Consider the following 16,565-nt stretch of genomic DNA (forward strand, 5'->3'; position numbering starts at 1 on the left):
GGGGGTGGCAGGCAGCACTGCCATAATACTATAATCAAAAGGGGAGGAGGGGGGGGGTTGCTGTGCCAACAAGATGTTTGTTCTCTTCATTATTTATGAACCACTTCCACTCCATTATAACTGTTCTTTCTGGTGCTCAACACCAAAATGTTTTGTACAGATATTTGACTCATTACTATTTGCTTTTTGTGTATTTTATCATAAATACCACTTTTATTTTTGTCATTTCATACATCTAACTAAAAAGAATTTATCATGCATTGAGCTTTAAACATTAAATTTCAAATTTCATCTCCATAACAACAGATATAGAAATATTCGTCTTTTTGTGGTTTATTCACAGCATCTACTGCACACACAATAAATCTACAAATACAACTAAATATTATTATCAGTACATTTATTTATTTATTTATTAAAAATTAGCAGGTTTCTAGTTACCATAATACTGTTGAAATTGTTTTTACTTTTACCCATATTTGTCTACATTGACATCTCTCATAATACTGTATGTTTTCATTAATTTCAATCACATATAAGTGTATTTTATCATGTATGGTACATCGTGACACTTAAAAGGACGTCCTGTGATGATAAACTACAGGGCATTGGGTACTGGTGCTGAATGACACCCTTCAAATAATTACACAACTAAATTTTATGTGTAAATTATGTAAGAAAAGCTAACATTCCACAGTTTTAAAAGCAGTTTGAAAACTTACCTTTTTAAGTCGTTTTATAATTAGTCATTTGATATATTTTAACTTTTTGCATGTGAACCTTTTTACTAGTAAGTTTCTAACATTCGGACATTTTAAACAGTTTTAACATTTTTATTTTCAAATAGTGTATTTTTGTTGTCTTTTATGTCTGTTTTTGTTTTCTCCAATCAGTTGTACAACACATTGAAATTATTTTTAATGTAATTTTCTGTATAAGAATTATAAGATTATGATTATTATTATAAATACACAAAGAAAAAAAAAAACACCTACACAACTACAAGTAAAACAGGTCAAACAGAAAACTTCAAATTTAATAATGTGAAAAAAGGTTTGGTTTTTAACAAATAAATTCTTCAAACTTCTGACTTTACAAAAACACAAATTTTCCACTGTCAGATTAGTTCAGAGAAATACATCTAGGCATAGTAGTACTTCTTGGTTGAATGATGGGTATTATTGTGTGTCACCTGTTAATGTGTGAATAAGTAACAGATACAATCCGACCAATATGCGTCGAGCGGTAGCGAGGCGCATATTGGCCGGATTGTATCTGTTTTGTACACCGGCTAATTTCCTTTGTTGTGTATTGAGTTCGAATTCCAATATACTCCGGAGATAACTCATACACTGCTATCATACCACCGCAACAACAATAATAATAATAACAGTGTCTGCGCCATCGTGCATGTCTGCATATCTTCCGGGCTATGTATACACTCTAGCTAATACACATACACCCCCTAACAAAATTAGACACTCACTTCACACTACAAGTTTTCAAATACAGTGTCTGCTGTACTGTGCATTTTCTCAGAGGATATTTTTACATTGGAGTTAGAAGACATACATCAATGAAGTTGGATACTCTCTGTACTCTCCATGTTCTTAAATGTAAACTGAGCGAAACGTCGCTTTCGACAAGACATGCTTAGCTACTGAAAGGTTCACACACACTAACCAAGCTATTGATGTTTATTTGGTTGGGCTTTCGCCATCACCAGTCATTCATTTTGACAGCTCTTTCTGGTTGATAACAAACGTAAACTCGATACTTCGATACAAACATCTTCCTGTTGGAGTCAATGTCTGTCTAATATACTCCGGATGTTGACTTTCATTACCATGTCTGTCTAATATACTCCGGGTATGGACTTTTCATTACCCGGATGGTATTTCTCATATTCTCAGCTCCCTGGATTTTGAAGCGGGAAGTTTGCGGACACCTGATTAGCTGATCGCCCGATTAATCACTGTCGCTTGACAAGTAACGCCCACGCCGGTGTACAATCACAATTATTTTCAGCTCATCTTTCAAAAAGATCAATACATAGATAATTCCCTTGTAAACTTTGATCTACTGTGAGTGAAGTTTATTATGAAAAAACACAATTGATTTTGTGTTGGATTCTCTAAAGATGATCAGTACACTGTTACTTTATGTGTTTCATTACTTCTCAAAATTAGTTACTTCTCTAAAAATATCAAGTTAGTTTCTGTCAAGTTACTACTCTAAAAATATCACTCACACAGTTACTGTCTTATTCTCAAAAGCCAGATCACATAAGTATATTATTGTACTTGAAGAAATCCCTAATGAATAGACCTAGTTTTATTTTTACATTTCCATAATGACAGTTTTACTCAGTGAAAACAATGCATTCATTCTCCAGCTGTTCTCCGAGTGACTACTCAGAGGTTCAGTAACAACAACAAAAGCAACAGCATTGTGAGCCCTGAGGGCGCCATACTCTTGTGCAATCCATAACACGGTCTTTACAATTATAGTAAATTGTTCAGGAATAGAACAATACAAAGTTAGCATTACAATATTGACAGTACTAGTCAGTGTATAGTTACTTCAAGTTTTTACACATTTTACTGACAGAATGACACAATTGAGCAATATCAAGTGACAATGACTACATGCATACTGACTCTGTCATGATTCATTGCAATGTATTACTATTAAATGACTCATTAGTTCTGAGGACAAATGGATCCTCACTGTTACAAGGATGGTACACTTGTCAAACTTTTCAGCAATATCTACATGTGTGTTGTAACCTGTTACATAGTCTTGCTGCTAGACGTTCGGGCTTTCTTTTGATGCTATACTATAAGCGAACGAAGTTCGCATGTGAGGGCTTGCCTGAACAGTCTAGCGAATGTCATTTTCAGACCGGACATTCCATTGAGATTACGATAAACGGTGGGTTGGGCCATATATGCATATATATACTTTAATATATTCAATCTCTGCATGCAGGTGTTGACAAACACATTTATGTCATTACTATGTCTTATCAGTTTATGGTAATTGTGTTTGATGAGTGTGTAGACGTTGTCATTCACACATTTTAGTTAACGCATTGGTGGTTATTTTTACAAGCCCCTCCTTAAGATGAATATGCATGAAAATTTAGCTATTGTCCTCTGTTTGTGCTTGTCGCTAATACGGTTCTCTGATTGGCAGTTATTTATATCCTGCTAACATTTGCTAGACCTCGGATGTTCCATCCTCGATAGCGTTGTTTGGCTGTGTGTCGTATTTTATCGGAAGAACATCCGAGGGCTAGCTGATAGACTACCTGTTACCATACAATACTAATCACAGTACTGGCATTCATACAGTTACTCCAATGAAAAACTCTGAATGCATGATTTCTTAACAATCTAATGGACTCACTAATTCTGAATAGAAAATATTTTATTCCTTTCTTCCAGAATGTTATATACAAGTCTGTTCTATATTTATGTAGTTATACCTGACAATACAGACATCAATATAATGGTTTCTAATGGTATCTGATACTGACATCAATTCAATGGTTTCTAATGGTGTCTTATACTGATAACTAATTTTACTGTACAAACACTTTACATACAGTGGTTCTTGCTATCAACTAAGGCCAAGTAAAAAAGATGTTTTGGTTCTCAAGCCATACCTTCTCAAAATAGGTAGGGTCTGAAGAGAATTATCTTTTTTTGGCATTTTAGGTATCAGTTCTATATATATTGAAATTTGTTCTTTTTTACTCTTTTTTTTAATACAATAATGACTATTTATTTATTTGTTTTTAATTTTATATTTGTTGAAGAGAATTATCTTTTTTTGGCATTTTAGGTATCAGTTCTATATATATTGAAATTTGTTCTTTTTTACTCTTTTTTTTAATACAATAATGACTATTTATTTATTTGTTTTTAATTTTATATTTGTTCATGACATCCTCCAAAATATGTCAAAAGAAGTCTTAAGTGTGAGTGGAAAAAAACTGAGATCAGGTAATGAGAACCAAATAGTTTCTTTTAGTTGGCCTAATGAGGTAATTGTTGTCTGTACAGTTAGAGATGTTGAAATCTGTCATTTACTGTACAAACACTTTGATACAGTGGTTGTTGGTATCAGTTATAATGGGGTATGTTGTCTGTACAGGTAGAGATGTTGAAATCTCCCATTACTGTACACACACTTTGATACAGTGGTTACTAGTATAATGGGGTATGTTGTCTGTACAGGTATAGATGTTGAAATCTCCCATTACTGTACAAACACTTTGATACAGTGGTTGTTAATTGGTATCAGTTATAATGGAGTATGTTGTCTGTACAGTTAGAGATGTTGAAATCTCCCATTACTGTACAAACACTTTGATACAGTGGTTGTTGGCATAATTGGGTATGTTGTCTGTACAGGTAGAGATGTTGAAATCTCCCATTACTGTACAAACACTTTGATACAGTGGTTGTTGGTATCAGTTATAATGGGGTATGTTGTCTGTACAGGTAGAGATATTGAAATCTCCCATTACTGTACAAACACTTTGATACAGTGATTGTTGGTATAATGGGGTATGTTGTCTGTACAGGTAGAGATGTTGAAATCTCACATTACTGTACAGTTAGAGATGTTGTTGAAATCTCCCATTACTGTACAAACACTTTGATACAGTGGTTGTTGGTATAATGGGGTATGTTGTCTGTACAGTTAGAGATGTTGTTGAAATCTCCCATTACTGTACAAACACTTTGATACAGTGGTTGTTATAGTCAGTAACAACAATCCTGCATGGTTCATCATCAGTCAATGCAATACCATGGGGTTTATTCAACCCATCCTTATCACTATCAATACGACATACAAACTGACCACTACTATCAAACTTCTGTATGCGACTGCTATCACTTACATACAAATATCTATCCTTGTCCACTGCTATTCCTATAGGGTAATTCAGCTGACCATCCTTTGTACCTGGATGACCAAAGGAATACAGGAATTGACCAGATGTTGTGAAAACCTGGACACGGTGGTTGAAACAATCTGTAACAAATAACATTCCCTGACTAATCACAAGGTAACAGGGACAATTAAACTGACCTGGTCCACTCCCTCTAGAACCAAAGGATCCAATATACTGACATGTGCTATCATACCTGTACATTCTAATACAGTCAGCAGCATGGTCTACTACATACACAATCCTATTCTGAGGGTCAGTACTGATAGTTATGCCAATTGGACCCTTTAACTCAGTCTTCCCAAAACATCTGACAACACAACCATTGACATCACTAATGATGACTTGTTTGTTGTTATAATCTATACTGAAGTATTCATTATCACTTGATATTGCTACGTCACATGGATAAAATTCCTCTTTAAATTGTGTAAATTTCAAGACTTTCTTAAATCTACCAGTTTTACTTGTTATCTGAATCCTATTATTATTACTATCAACTGTGACAAAGTTTCCATCTTTATCAACTGTAACACTGTAGGGATAATGGAATTCTAAATCCCCACTACCTTCCTTTCCAATGGTTTTCACCAAACCTTGAATGACAGGAATTTCACATGGTGATCCTGGTATTGGTTGATCTCCTGTTGTCATGGTAACCTGATGTCTACCTGACATGTCCCCCTTCACCGTAACTTTGTGTGTTCCATCTTTGTTATCTGTTACCATGACATCATGTTGTGATCCATCAGGTTTTCTCACCTTGACCTTGACCTCTTGACGTGGGATGACTTGTTTTTCTGTGGAATCTCTGGTTGTAATAGACAGGTCAGCATGGTCACCCTTCACCAGTTGTTTGGGAATGTTTTCAACTGTACACTGAGATATACAGACATCAGATCTCAATAATCCCAGCATTCCATGTTCCTGCAAACCATCACTGGGTTGGAATTCCACTCTCTCATACTCCAGCTCTGACTTGGTTTCCATGGCAACCAGTTCTTTGATGCGATGTAAAGCTTCTTTCTTGGTAGTTAGAAGCTGAACATGACTCCCATGATGCATCAGTGTTTCTATATAACTGCATGTACTCTTTATATTCCCATGATTCAACTCCAACTCATCAACATCTACATCTGCAGATTTCATTTTTGATGTATATTGTCTGTTCAACTCATCTATCAATCTCTTTTCTTCTTTCCTTATCTTGTTGATGAATATCTCAGCTTTCATCTTTACCTTCTGTTCTTCTGCCTAAAATTTAATCAAATTTTACAGGAAAAGTGAAAAAAAAATGAAATCAGCTGACAATGATATATGATTATGAATATAATTGAAATTGATAATTTTTATCAATTATCTGAATAAGACAATTTTGATTGATCAACAAATTAGTAATAGAGCAACTTGCATGGAATGATGGGATATCATCTCACACTATTATGCAAATTTGTTCACTTCACCCAGCTGTATTTATATATAGTGTTTATATATATAGTGTTTATTTACCCAAAAGCACAAATGAACATTACAGATACACATACAAAAATACTATTTCGTGGGTAAATAGGGGAATCGGGATTTAGCTTACAGCTATTCAAGCCTGTCCCCTACCATAGTTATATACAATGTTTGACAGCAAAGTGATATAGCAAAAGGAAATACATAGTACCTCGGAGTTCATAGTACTTATGAAGAACATACGGTAACAATAAATTGTACAGTGGTTTAATTTACTCTTCTAGAAGAAATTGTTTATAAGATCGCTTAAATTCGTTTAGCGTATTGATACATCTTATGTTGACAGGGATGCTATTCCAGATTTTTGCCCCTGAGAAGGAGAAAGAAAACTGACCTGAGTTTGTTCTGGCATAATATGGGTAAATATTTTGATATGAACAGAGTCTTGTATTGTAGTTATGGTGTGAAGGTTCAAAATAATCATACAAAGTGTGTGGTGATAGTTGATGGATCAAGCCATAAATAAAGGAACCTATCAAATATCTATGCAGTTTAAAAACATCTAGAATATTCAACTGAGCAAACAAAGGAGATGAGTGATCCGTTGGAGATTTAAACAAAACTGTTCGAACAATCATTTTCTGTGACATTAATATACGATTTAGATGTGATGAATAAGTGTTACCCCAAACCTCAAGGCCATAGTTGATATGGGGGAGTATGAATGTGTTGTACAAGAGTAGTAAAATGTGTAATGGTAATATATGTCTAAGTCTATACAAAATCCCACACTTTATTCTGATTAGCTTGTTTACCTTTTCGATGTGGTCGGACCAAGAGAGATGTTTGTCTAAAGTAATTCCCACAAAGGTGACAACATACTCCTCCTTGATGCTTTTGCCTTGTAATGTGATATCACCAATCAAATTTACTTTCTTGTTGCGCCCTCTAAATACTATAAAATTTGATTTTTCACTATTTATTGTCAATTTGTTTGTATTGCACCAACGTTGAACCTCGTGTAATTGACCCGAAACATGATCCAAATTAATTTCCCCAACCTGTGAATAGGTATGAAAGAGATTGGTATCGTCTGCGAACAAACGGAAATCAAAGAAAGAGGACGAGTTTGGAAGATCATTTATATACATTAAAAACAAAGTCGGGCCTAGTACAGAGCCTTGGGGTACTCCAAAGTGAATAAAACGTTTTTCCGATATATGACCGTTTAGCTGGACAAACTGAGAGCGACCTGACAGGTAGCTTTTGAACCAGTTATGACAAGTGCCCCGGAACCCGTAATGTTCAAGCTTGGCTAATAAGATCGAATGATCGATTGTATCGAACGCTTTACTGAAATCAATAAATACCCCTAGAGTGAAATTCCCTTTATCAATCTCTTTAAGAATGTGATTTACTAAATTAATCAAGGTAAGTTTGGTACTGTGATTCTCTCTGAAACCATATTGATGTCTATACAAAATATTAAATTTGTCCAGATAAGAGATGATTTGTTTATTTATGACTTTTTCAATGATTTTACTGAATAGGGGCAAAATAGATATAGGTCTATAGTTTCCAACAGTGTCATTCTCCCCTTTCTTGAAAATGGGTTTCACTTTGGCGACCTTCAACGCTGATGGGAATGTACCAATTAAAAATGAACAATTTATGACGTGAGCCAAAGGCGGCGCTATTACTTCAGCAGCATCAATGAGGAGTCGGGGAGTTAAATTATCCCACCCACTAGCCTTTTTTCTATCTAAATTAATTAAAAGCGCTTTGATATCAAGAGGCGTAACAGGTTGAAGAAAAAATGATTGTAACTGAGGTAAGCCCATATTTTGCCAAAAATCACAATTGGTCGGCGGAATATTATTTGCCAACCTTTGACCTACACTAACAAAATATTTGTTGAACTCCTCAACAACATCAGCTGGTTCTGATACAATACGCGTAGAACTATTTGCATCCACCTTTAGAGTAGGTGGTACTTTATCTGAACAGTTTTTCTTGCCTAACACGTCATTAATTACATTCCACAACCTGGCACCCTTACTAACAGTGAATAAATCAGCATAATAAGTCTGTTTCGCTTTTCTTATTGTACTTGTAAGAATGTTCCTGTAGGTTTTATAACGTAACACTACATCTTGGTTATGCTGACTAGAGATTACCTTTGACAACAGCTTATGTTTTGTTTTTACTGATTTCTTGATTGCTTTTGTAATCCATGGATTCTTTTTCCTTTTAACTTTGACAACTTTTACTTTCAGCGGTGCATGGTGGTCACAAACATCGGTAAATAAACTACTAAATGCATCAAATGCTTCATCCACATTGCTGTTGTTATTGATAACGGAACTCCAGTCAACATATTGTAGGTCCGAAATAAAGCTATCTCGATCATAATTCTTGAAATCCCTCTTTGTGACTGATTGTGAAATTGGTAAATTAATATTAAAGTTTTCAAACATTGCAAAAATTGGAAAGTGGTCAGATATATCTGTAACAAGTGTACCAGTATTTACATGACAAGTATTTATATTTGTATAAATATGATCAATTGTAGACGAAGAAAACAGAATGTGAAATGTTGATTGCAAAATAAATATATATAATACCTACAATGGGAAATATGTCAAAGTGATTATAGAATGTCAAAGGTCAACACTGGTATTACACCAAACATTTTGGCAAGGCTGCCAAGCCGTGAAATGTGTTAACTGAAAACTAACTAATATGAAGTACATAGTACCAATCAGGGTATTTTGGAAAAATCTTCTCTCAGATTGCAAATAAACTTGATGGAAAATTTTACAATTGAAAGAAAACAGATAACATTACATTATCCCTATTCTGAAATAAAAAGTAAAATGTTTCATTTCTGTCTGCTATATAAACCACATAATATCAATTATGAACATTTGACAAATTTCTCACAGACTTTGAACAACTTAGTATAGTCAAGGAATGATTCAATCTGATTAAAATCTTTATTCCTTTGATTATTGTTGTTTGTTTTGATTTCTGTTCAAACAGAGTGTTCTGAGGTACTGTACCTTAAGTTTTCAACATAAGATGTAAGACGCATTTTCATTGGTTTAGTGGGTTACTTAACACATGGGATTTGAATGTGAACTCCTATGGTATTCGGTCAGATGTGGGAAGGAGATGCAGACAATAACAACAAATAAAATCGAAAAACAAACAACAAAAAATGAAGGACATATAGGTAAATAAAGAAATCAGCCTTTACTTACTACATCAGATCTTAATCAGATTTGAAAAAATGGTAATAGTAATTGAAAATAATTAAATACTAATTGCACTATTTTCACTTGATATGGAAATAAAAGTGATTGAAAAATATATAATTCAACAATTTATGGTTTTACAAAAATATATAATTCAACAATTTATGGTTTTACAAAAATATATAATTCAACAATTTATGGTTTTACAAAAATATATAATTCAACAATTTATGGTTTTACAAAAATATATAATTCAACAATTTATGGTTTTACAAAAATATATAATTCAACAATTTATGGTTTTACAAAAATATATAATTCAACAATTTATGGTTTTACAAAAATGAGTCAAATCTATCATAGATGATTCATCATTTTTGTTGTCTGTCAAGTAATTATTAATATGTAATTCTCCCACCAACATTTTAATAACTTACACATTTAATAATACCATATATTCATAATTTTGTTATTAATAATGCAAATCAATATTTTTTTTAATTTACTCTCAGAGTAGGTTTTACCACATACATGTACATCAATGTTGGTATGAATATAATAACGATGCTAATTTGTAATATTTGGGAAACAAATTATTTAAATATATTTCTCATGATAATTATCACAGAATGGAAATGTACCCTGACACCCACCCTAAAAACATAACCAGTCATTGTTTCTGCTTGTGCAATATGCTCAACAACATGGGTAGTGGAGTGGTTACATAAAGTGAACTGAAGACTGGACCTGTCGGGGGAGGGGGCTGTCAGACTAACTTCAACAATGGCGCACAACGAGGTTGCACCTTATGAAAGTCGCTCCGTGAAAAATCCCTCTGAAGGAGAGGTAAAACTCGTCTAAACCTTATATAGCTAAGCATAATGAAGTGTAATGACTGTGGCACCAACAGGAATGTACGTTTGTGCCAAGGGGACTTACATCTTTGCAGAATATGTGAATCTAATCGATTTCCCAGAAACAATGGAAAACCTGATCTTACTATAGACAAAATGGTGGAAAGTGAGAGTGGAACCCCGTTAAAAAGTACAACTATCGAAAGTAGACTCGATGCTCTCTGTGAGAAGGTAGACAAATTCACAGACATGGTTTCTACCTTACAACAACTTCAACAATCTGTGAACTACATGAATACATTCTTTGAAGACTATAAGAAAGACGTACAAGACCTCCTATCCGAAAATAAAGCATTACGTAAGAAGTTGGACATGGCGGAAAACAAACTCAAACAGTCAGAAAACGAAATTGAGGACATGCAACAATATACACGCAGAAACAACCTGGAAATACATGGTATACCAGTCAATCAAAATGAAAACACAGATGAAATTGTAACAACACAGTTTTAAGTACACAGCCACAAAACACTGGAATTCGTTACCTGACCAACTGAAAAAGATAGGAACAACATCTACCTTTAAATCCGAATTAAAACAGTATTTACTAGTCTAAGTCAATTTACTCTGAAAACATCGTTATAACTCTCGTTTGCCCCTTGTATATATTTTTGACATGTGTATTTCTTTTTGGTATTAAGACATTGCTCTTCATGCATATGTTTTCTTTGTGTGTGTGAGTGTGTGTGTGTGTGTGTGTGTGTGTGTGTGTTTCCCTGCTTGCTTGTGTGTGTGTGTGTGTGTGTGTGTGTGTGTGTGTGTGTTTTGCTTTCGTTTTGGTCTGTTATTTCAAGTTGTTTTTTTTTTAGTTATTTTTATATGATATTACTGTATATGTTTTCCTTGGGCCTCGAACTCGACTAGTTTGAACAAACTATTTTTGTGGTCCACCCAGAAGTTCAAGTTATTCTGTTATATATACTTTTTTTCTCATTGGCGATGTGATTACTTGATTATTTCATTTTCCTCACTTGATATGTAAAAAATTTCGACCTCTGGCAAATAAATAATATATATATAACTTGAGACCACAATTTGTAATTGACAAGATACACATTATTTTGTTAGAAAAGAATCATACAATCTTTATGTTTCAATTCCTAAATCATTGTCAATTCTGATATATCATGTCTGTAATTCTACTACTCCAAAATATACCCATCATAGACACCCCTCAAAATACTTCTTGGAATCATACCCTCAAATTATAAAACAAATAGTTACCCCTCACATGTAACGAGCCAGATATTATTCCCCGTGTTGAAATATGTGCACTGAGACTGTAGTTGTCAGTCATTACAAGTTTGTCTGAAATTTAGAGTGTCTCTCCTAGTCCTATGCTCATGTAGCTGCAATAATAATAGCATTACTTTTCGGGGTTTTTTTTGTTTGTTTTATTTTTGAGCTTTACCATGTTCCAGAGTTAAAGTTTTGAGTGCTAACCAGAAAGATAAAGAGCTCAAAAAGAAAAATAATAAATCAAAACAAAAACTATAGCTACAATTATTGCAGCTAACACTCAAGCATGTAGCCTATTGTAGGTGATTTGTCCTACCATATACTTCACAATAGTTTTTCTACAAAATTGTAACAATATGTTACATACCTTGAGTTGGTTTCTCAATTCTGTACGTCTCTGTACAGCTGTAACTTTCTGTCTGTCAACATCTCGTTCTTTCTTCTTCATCTCTTCAATCAGCTGGGCTAGCTCAGTTTTATACTCGTCTGCTACTTGTTGTATGTATCGATGTTTATGATCAGGTACTCGGTGATCAACTATAGTACATTCCATACACACTGCTACGTGACAAGTGTCACAGTAGAATTTGATCTGGTTGTCATGGTGAACGCTGCAACGTTCAACAGGTTGGATGGGAGTGGGCGTGGCGGACTTTGCTCCCGATTTAAATTCGTCAATGGACATAATTCGATGTGAACGAAGTGGTGGAAAACTTTGGTGAATTTCAACACATTTATCACAGCTGAACTGAGGGCAGTCTTCACATCGTTGAGTTGCTGTGTTCTCCTTACACACCTCGCACTTGATGGAGCCACTTCCAGACATCGCCTTTCTCTGCTCGAATATTTCTATCAGATTGTTCATGAAAAAATTCGTTGTCAGCCCTGCAACGCCAAGATCGGTCAGTCGACAAGGTGTAGAACATGTCGGGCACACGAGAGAACCTTTCCTTTTCACTATTGACACTAAGCATTTCTCACAGAAGTTGTGCAGACACGGTAAAATCTTAGGAGTCGTAAATTGTTCAAAACAAACGGTACAGCACAGGAAATCTTCCCCGATTTTATCGAGAATTGCCGTCTCTACAGGTACACCTCCACTCGCCATGGTGGTCTACACTCACTCCCTATAGGAGGGTCCTCTAGTAAACCTTTAATTCAATTATTTCCTTGTATTATGTTCATCTAGGATACCTGTAGTGTTTACATAAATGTCCGACTTTTGTGTCTATTTACCTGAGGCTAGGTAGTTCGATTTGGTATGTCCTTATCAGGTCAGTCTACCACTAGTGCAATGATCCGATGTCCTTATATGACCAAATCTCGCTGACGCAAGTGTGAATTTCCTGGAAGGGCAAAGACTGTTACAATGAACAGGTTGTCATGGGATCATTTTGGGGGTATTAAAATTGTAGCATGTGCAGTTTGCCAATGGTTTATGTGTGTTGGTATACGTATCAGACGTGAAACAGGCAATAATTTATGGAGAATTTCAAAGGGTACTGTGAATGTATGAAGATACACACGTTTGTGTTCTCCGTCGAACGCGTATATTATGCAAACAATAGAGTACATACATCGAATTCTAAAAACTACCATGTTTTAATGATATTTCATCAACAAAACTAATTAAATTACAAAAGAAATAGGACATTCCATCCAATGTCCTTATATGACCTAATAATCTACGATTTGCATGTTATCTTTGGCTCAATGGAGTTTGTATCTTACGTTTTGTTGAAGGACCAACCATTTGTTCAGTAGGTAATGTCCATACAGAGGTTTGAGACTTCATGTATCTGTTAGCATGTTATATATCGTGGGTGAAACTTTCATTGTTCACTACTACGCAAGTTAAAGTCATCAATACACAACCCAATTATTTGCATTTGTGACCATTTCGGAAGGGAGTGTTTGTTCGTTGGTTTATTGTCGTTTATTCATGTATGTATCTACTCATGTGTCGGGTAGTTTGTTTGTTTGTTTGTTTGTTTGTGTGTTTGTTTGTGTTTGTTTGTTTATTTATTTATTTGTTTTTTTTTTAAATTTTTTTTTGTTTACTTACTTGTTTGTTTGTATGTATGTATGTATGTATGTATGTATGTATGTATGTATGTATGTATGTATGTATGTATGTATGTATGTATGTATGTATGTATGTATGCACGGTATGTATGTATGTATGTATGTATGTATGTATGTATGTATGTATGTATGTATGTATGCACGGTATGTATGTATGTATGTATGTATGTATGTATGTATGTATGTATGCACGGTATGTATGTATGTATGTATGTATGTATGTATGTATGTATGTATGTATGTATGTATGTATGTATGTATGTATGTATGTATGTATGCACGGTATGTATGTATGTATGTATGTATGTATGTATGTATGTATGTATGTATGTATGTATGTATGTATGTATGTACGTACGTATGTATGTATGTATGTATGTATGTATGTACATGTATGTATGTATGTATGTATGCATTTGTAAACAAAACTAACTGAGCCTGAGCACCCTGTGGTACGATTTGAGTTATAAACTATTATCAGTCATGATAACGCTTTATAAATACTTCTACCAAATGCAGGTGCAGTCAACGAGCAAATTTTCTAAATTCATTGGAAAAGGCTAAAAATAACGAATAAAACCATATTTATACAATGTTTAGTTGTATTGACGGAAAAGGGAAAGTTGTTCGTACGTGAACTGGGGGTCGTTTCTGTATGAGATCTATAGTATGATCGTCATATCAGATGGGATATTCTCTATAGTGGTCTGAGGTTTTATAGACATATACCATAGGATAACACGAACGTCAAAAGAAACACTTGTGTTGTTTGTGAGGTACCCGTATGAATATCCTATTGTATATTTACCCTTGTATGAATATCCTATTGTATATTTACCCTCTATTGATGCAACATTTCACTTCTCTCCACACTATACAGCTACAGAGTTACGTAAAAGCTTTACGTGTAATATTATGTAAAATTTCGGAAATATAATTCACAAGCTTATCAAAACTGCCAAGCCGATCTTCAGTTCACAGGTGATTGTTAGTCTATGTTAGTAGATATAATATATCAGACGAATGAAAGATATAATTTATAAAAATGAATGACATGTCTCCACTTTGACGATACCGTTCGTCCAATGTTTTAACACCTGTAATTATCGTGTAATGTCGGCGGAAACGACACATACACACCAACAATCACCAACGAATACGTCTATCGTCTCTTTTGTCCATGGTTACTGCGAGGTGACAACGGAAAACTGTTAGACAATACTCTCTACCGTCCTGTAGCTATGATAGATAGACAAGACAGTACAGTACACTGTGTTGTTTTCACTGAAAACTACATATAGTTGTATGTTGTAGGGTTTGTTTTGATTTTGATTTTTGTGTGTGCTTTTTTCGTTCCATCGCAAAACAAACAATTATTGCCGCTATAACCATAGACGTTGGGCAGAGATCTCGCGCCAAGGCCAGATATAGCTAGTTGTCAAGCTTCCAAAATAGCTTATAAAAGGGGAAAGTTGTCAAACGGATGTTATGCCACGATCACGTAACATTTATTTTTCTTTCTTAGAATATTGTTAATAAATCCCTAGTACAGAGGCTGTCCGTTTGTTTTGAATATGAATCATGGCGAGATTTCAAATTCAACACCAACAGATAGCCTGTTATAAATCCACGAACTGCTTATATAAAGCTCAAACATCCTAAAAACATAGACAATGTCTATATCGGAACATCATAGACATACGTGTACACTTTTATAGGAACTATAGTGGTCTGAGGTGTACAGTAGAGAGAGAGAAAAATGACTTCCTATACTATCGCCTATCCTGGTATCCTTACTAGTGTGATATTATGTAGTGCTGTGTAGAAGGGATTGAAATGTCATCTTTGTTTGATAAGTTGCATGTCATAATACCCTACCATGCGAGCTTTTGAAGTATAATTTATAAGCTAGTATGCTTATCAAAAGGTAACACGTTTGACAAATACGATTTGTTTATGGTTTTTGACTAGAGGACACCGTTTGGCGGTCTGAGTTTTTGATAACACGTTGGTCTAAGATCACCTTACCTATAAACTTTTCTATAATATTAAACAACACTGTTTTAGTATACACATATACTACTGTAGTACAAAAAATGTACATCATTAGCTGCAAATGATAGCTTCTATTTTTCCAAAATAATATTTTTTTTTCTTTTCCTTTCATCTGTCAAGGTTTGCAAAGCAAATTGTTCTTCAGTATAGTATACCTAAAACCATAGACGTGGGCGTTTTCCATGACAAACGTGTATGCTAAAACAATGGCGGTATGAAGGACGTGTGTTTCGACATCCATGCTAAAAAGAAGCAAAATAATACTAGAATACATAATACACGAATTCTCCTCTATGTGCAATTTCTGAAAATGATGATGAGATATACTTTTTGATACGATTTGAATGGGAAAAACACAATGAAACGAATATAAAACAAACCGTGATGCTGCGACTATGTGCATGGAAATGAGCAGATATGATATTGGTTGCCATAGCCTATATAGCATATATAGTATACATCATTTACATTCACACAATGATGAAAAACACGACAGTAGTTTGAGCTATATAAAAATAATTAAAATTAACGAAATACATATCTTGACGGTACAATTCATCCATCAATACCTGTAATTAGAAATGCATG

At 34.3% G+C, this 16,565-nt stretch overlaps 1 protein-coding gene across 1 annotated transcript; it reads right to left on the reverse strand.

Annotated features, from left to right (window-relative positions):
• Window positions 1–297: 297 nt before the first annotated feature.
• LOC144435259 (tripartite motif-containing protein 2-like) lies at window positions 298–12,967 on the reverse strand. Its single transcript, XM_078123847.1, has 2 exons — window positions 12,205–12,967; window positions 298–6,220 (listed from the first exon to the last, which is right to left on the reverse strand). Exons 1-2 carry the CDS (start codon window positions 12,943–12,945, stop codon window positions 4,739–4,741), a joined length of 2,223 nt encoding a protein of 740 aa, XP_077979973.1. The 5' UTR covers window positions 12,946–12,967; the 3' UTR covers window positions 298–4,738.
• Between the last annotated feature and the right edge of the window lie 3,598 nt (window positions 12,968–16,565).

This window comes from Glandiceps talaboti, chromosome 5 (assembly GCF_964340395.1).
Source record: "Glandiceps talaboti chromosome 5, keGlaTala1.1, whole genome shotgun sequence".
In the NCBI taxonomy this organism is placed as follows: Eukaryota; Metazoa; Hemichordata; class Enteropneusta; family Spengelidae; genus Glandiceps; species Glandiceps talaboti.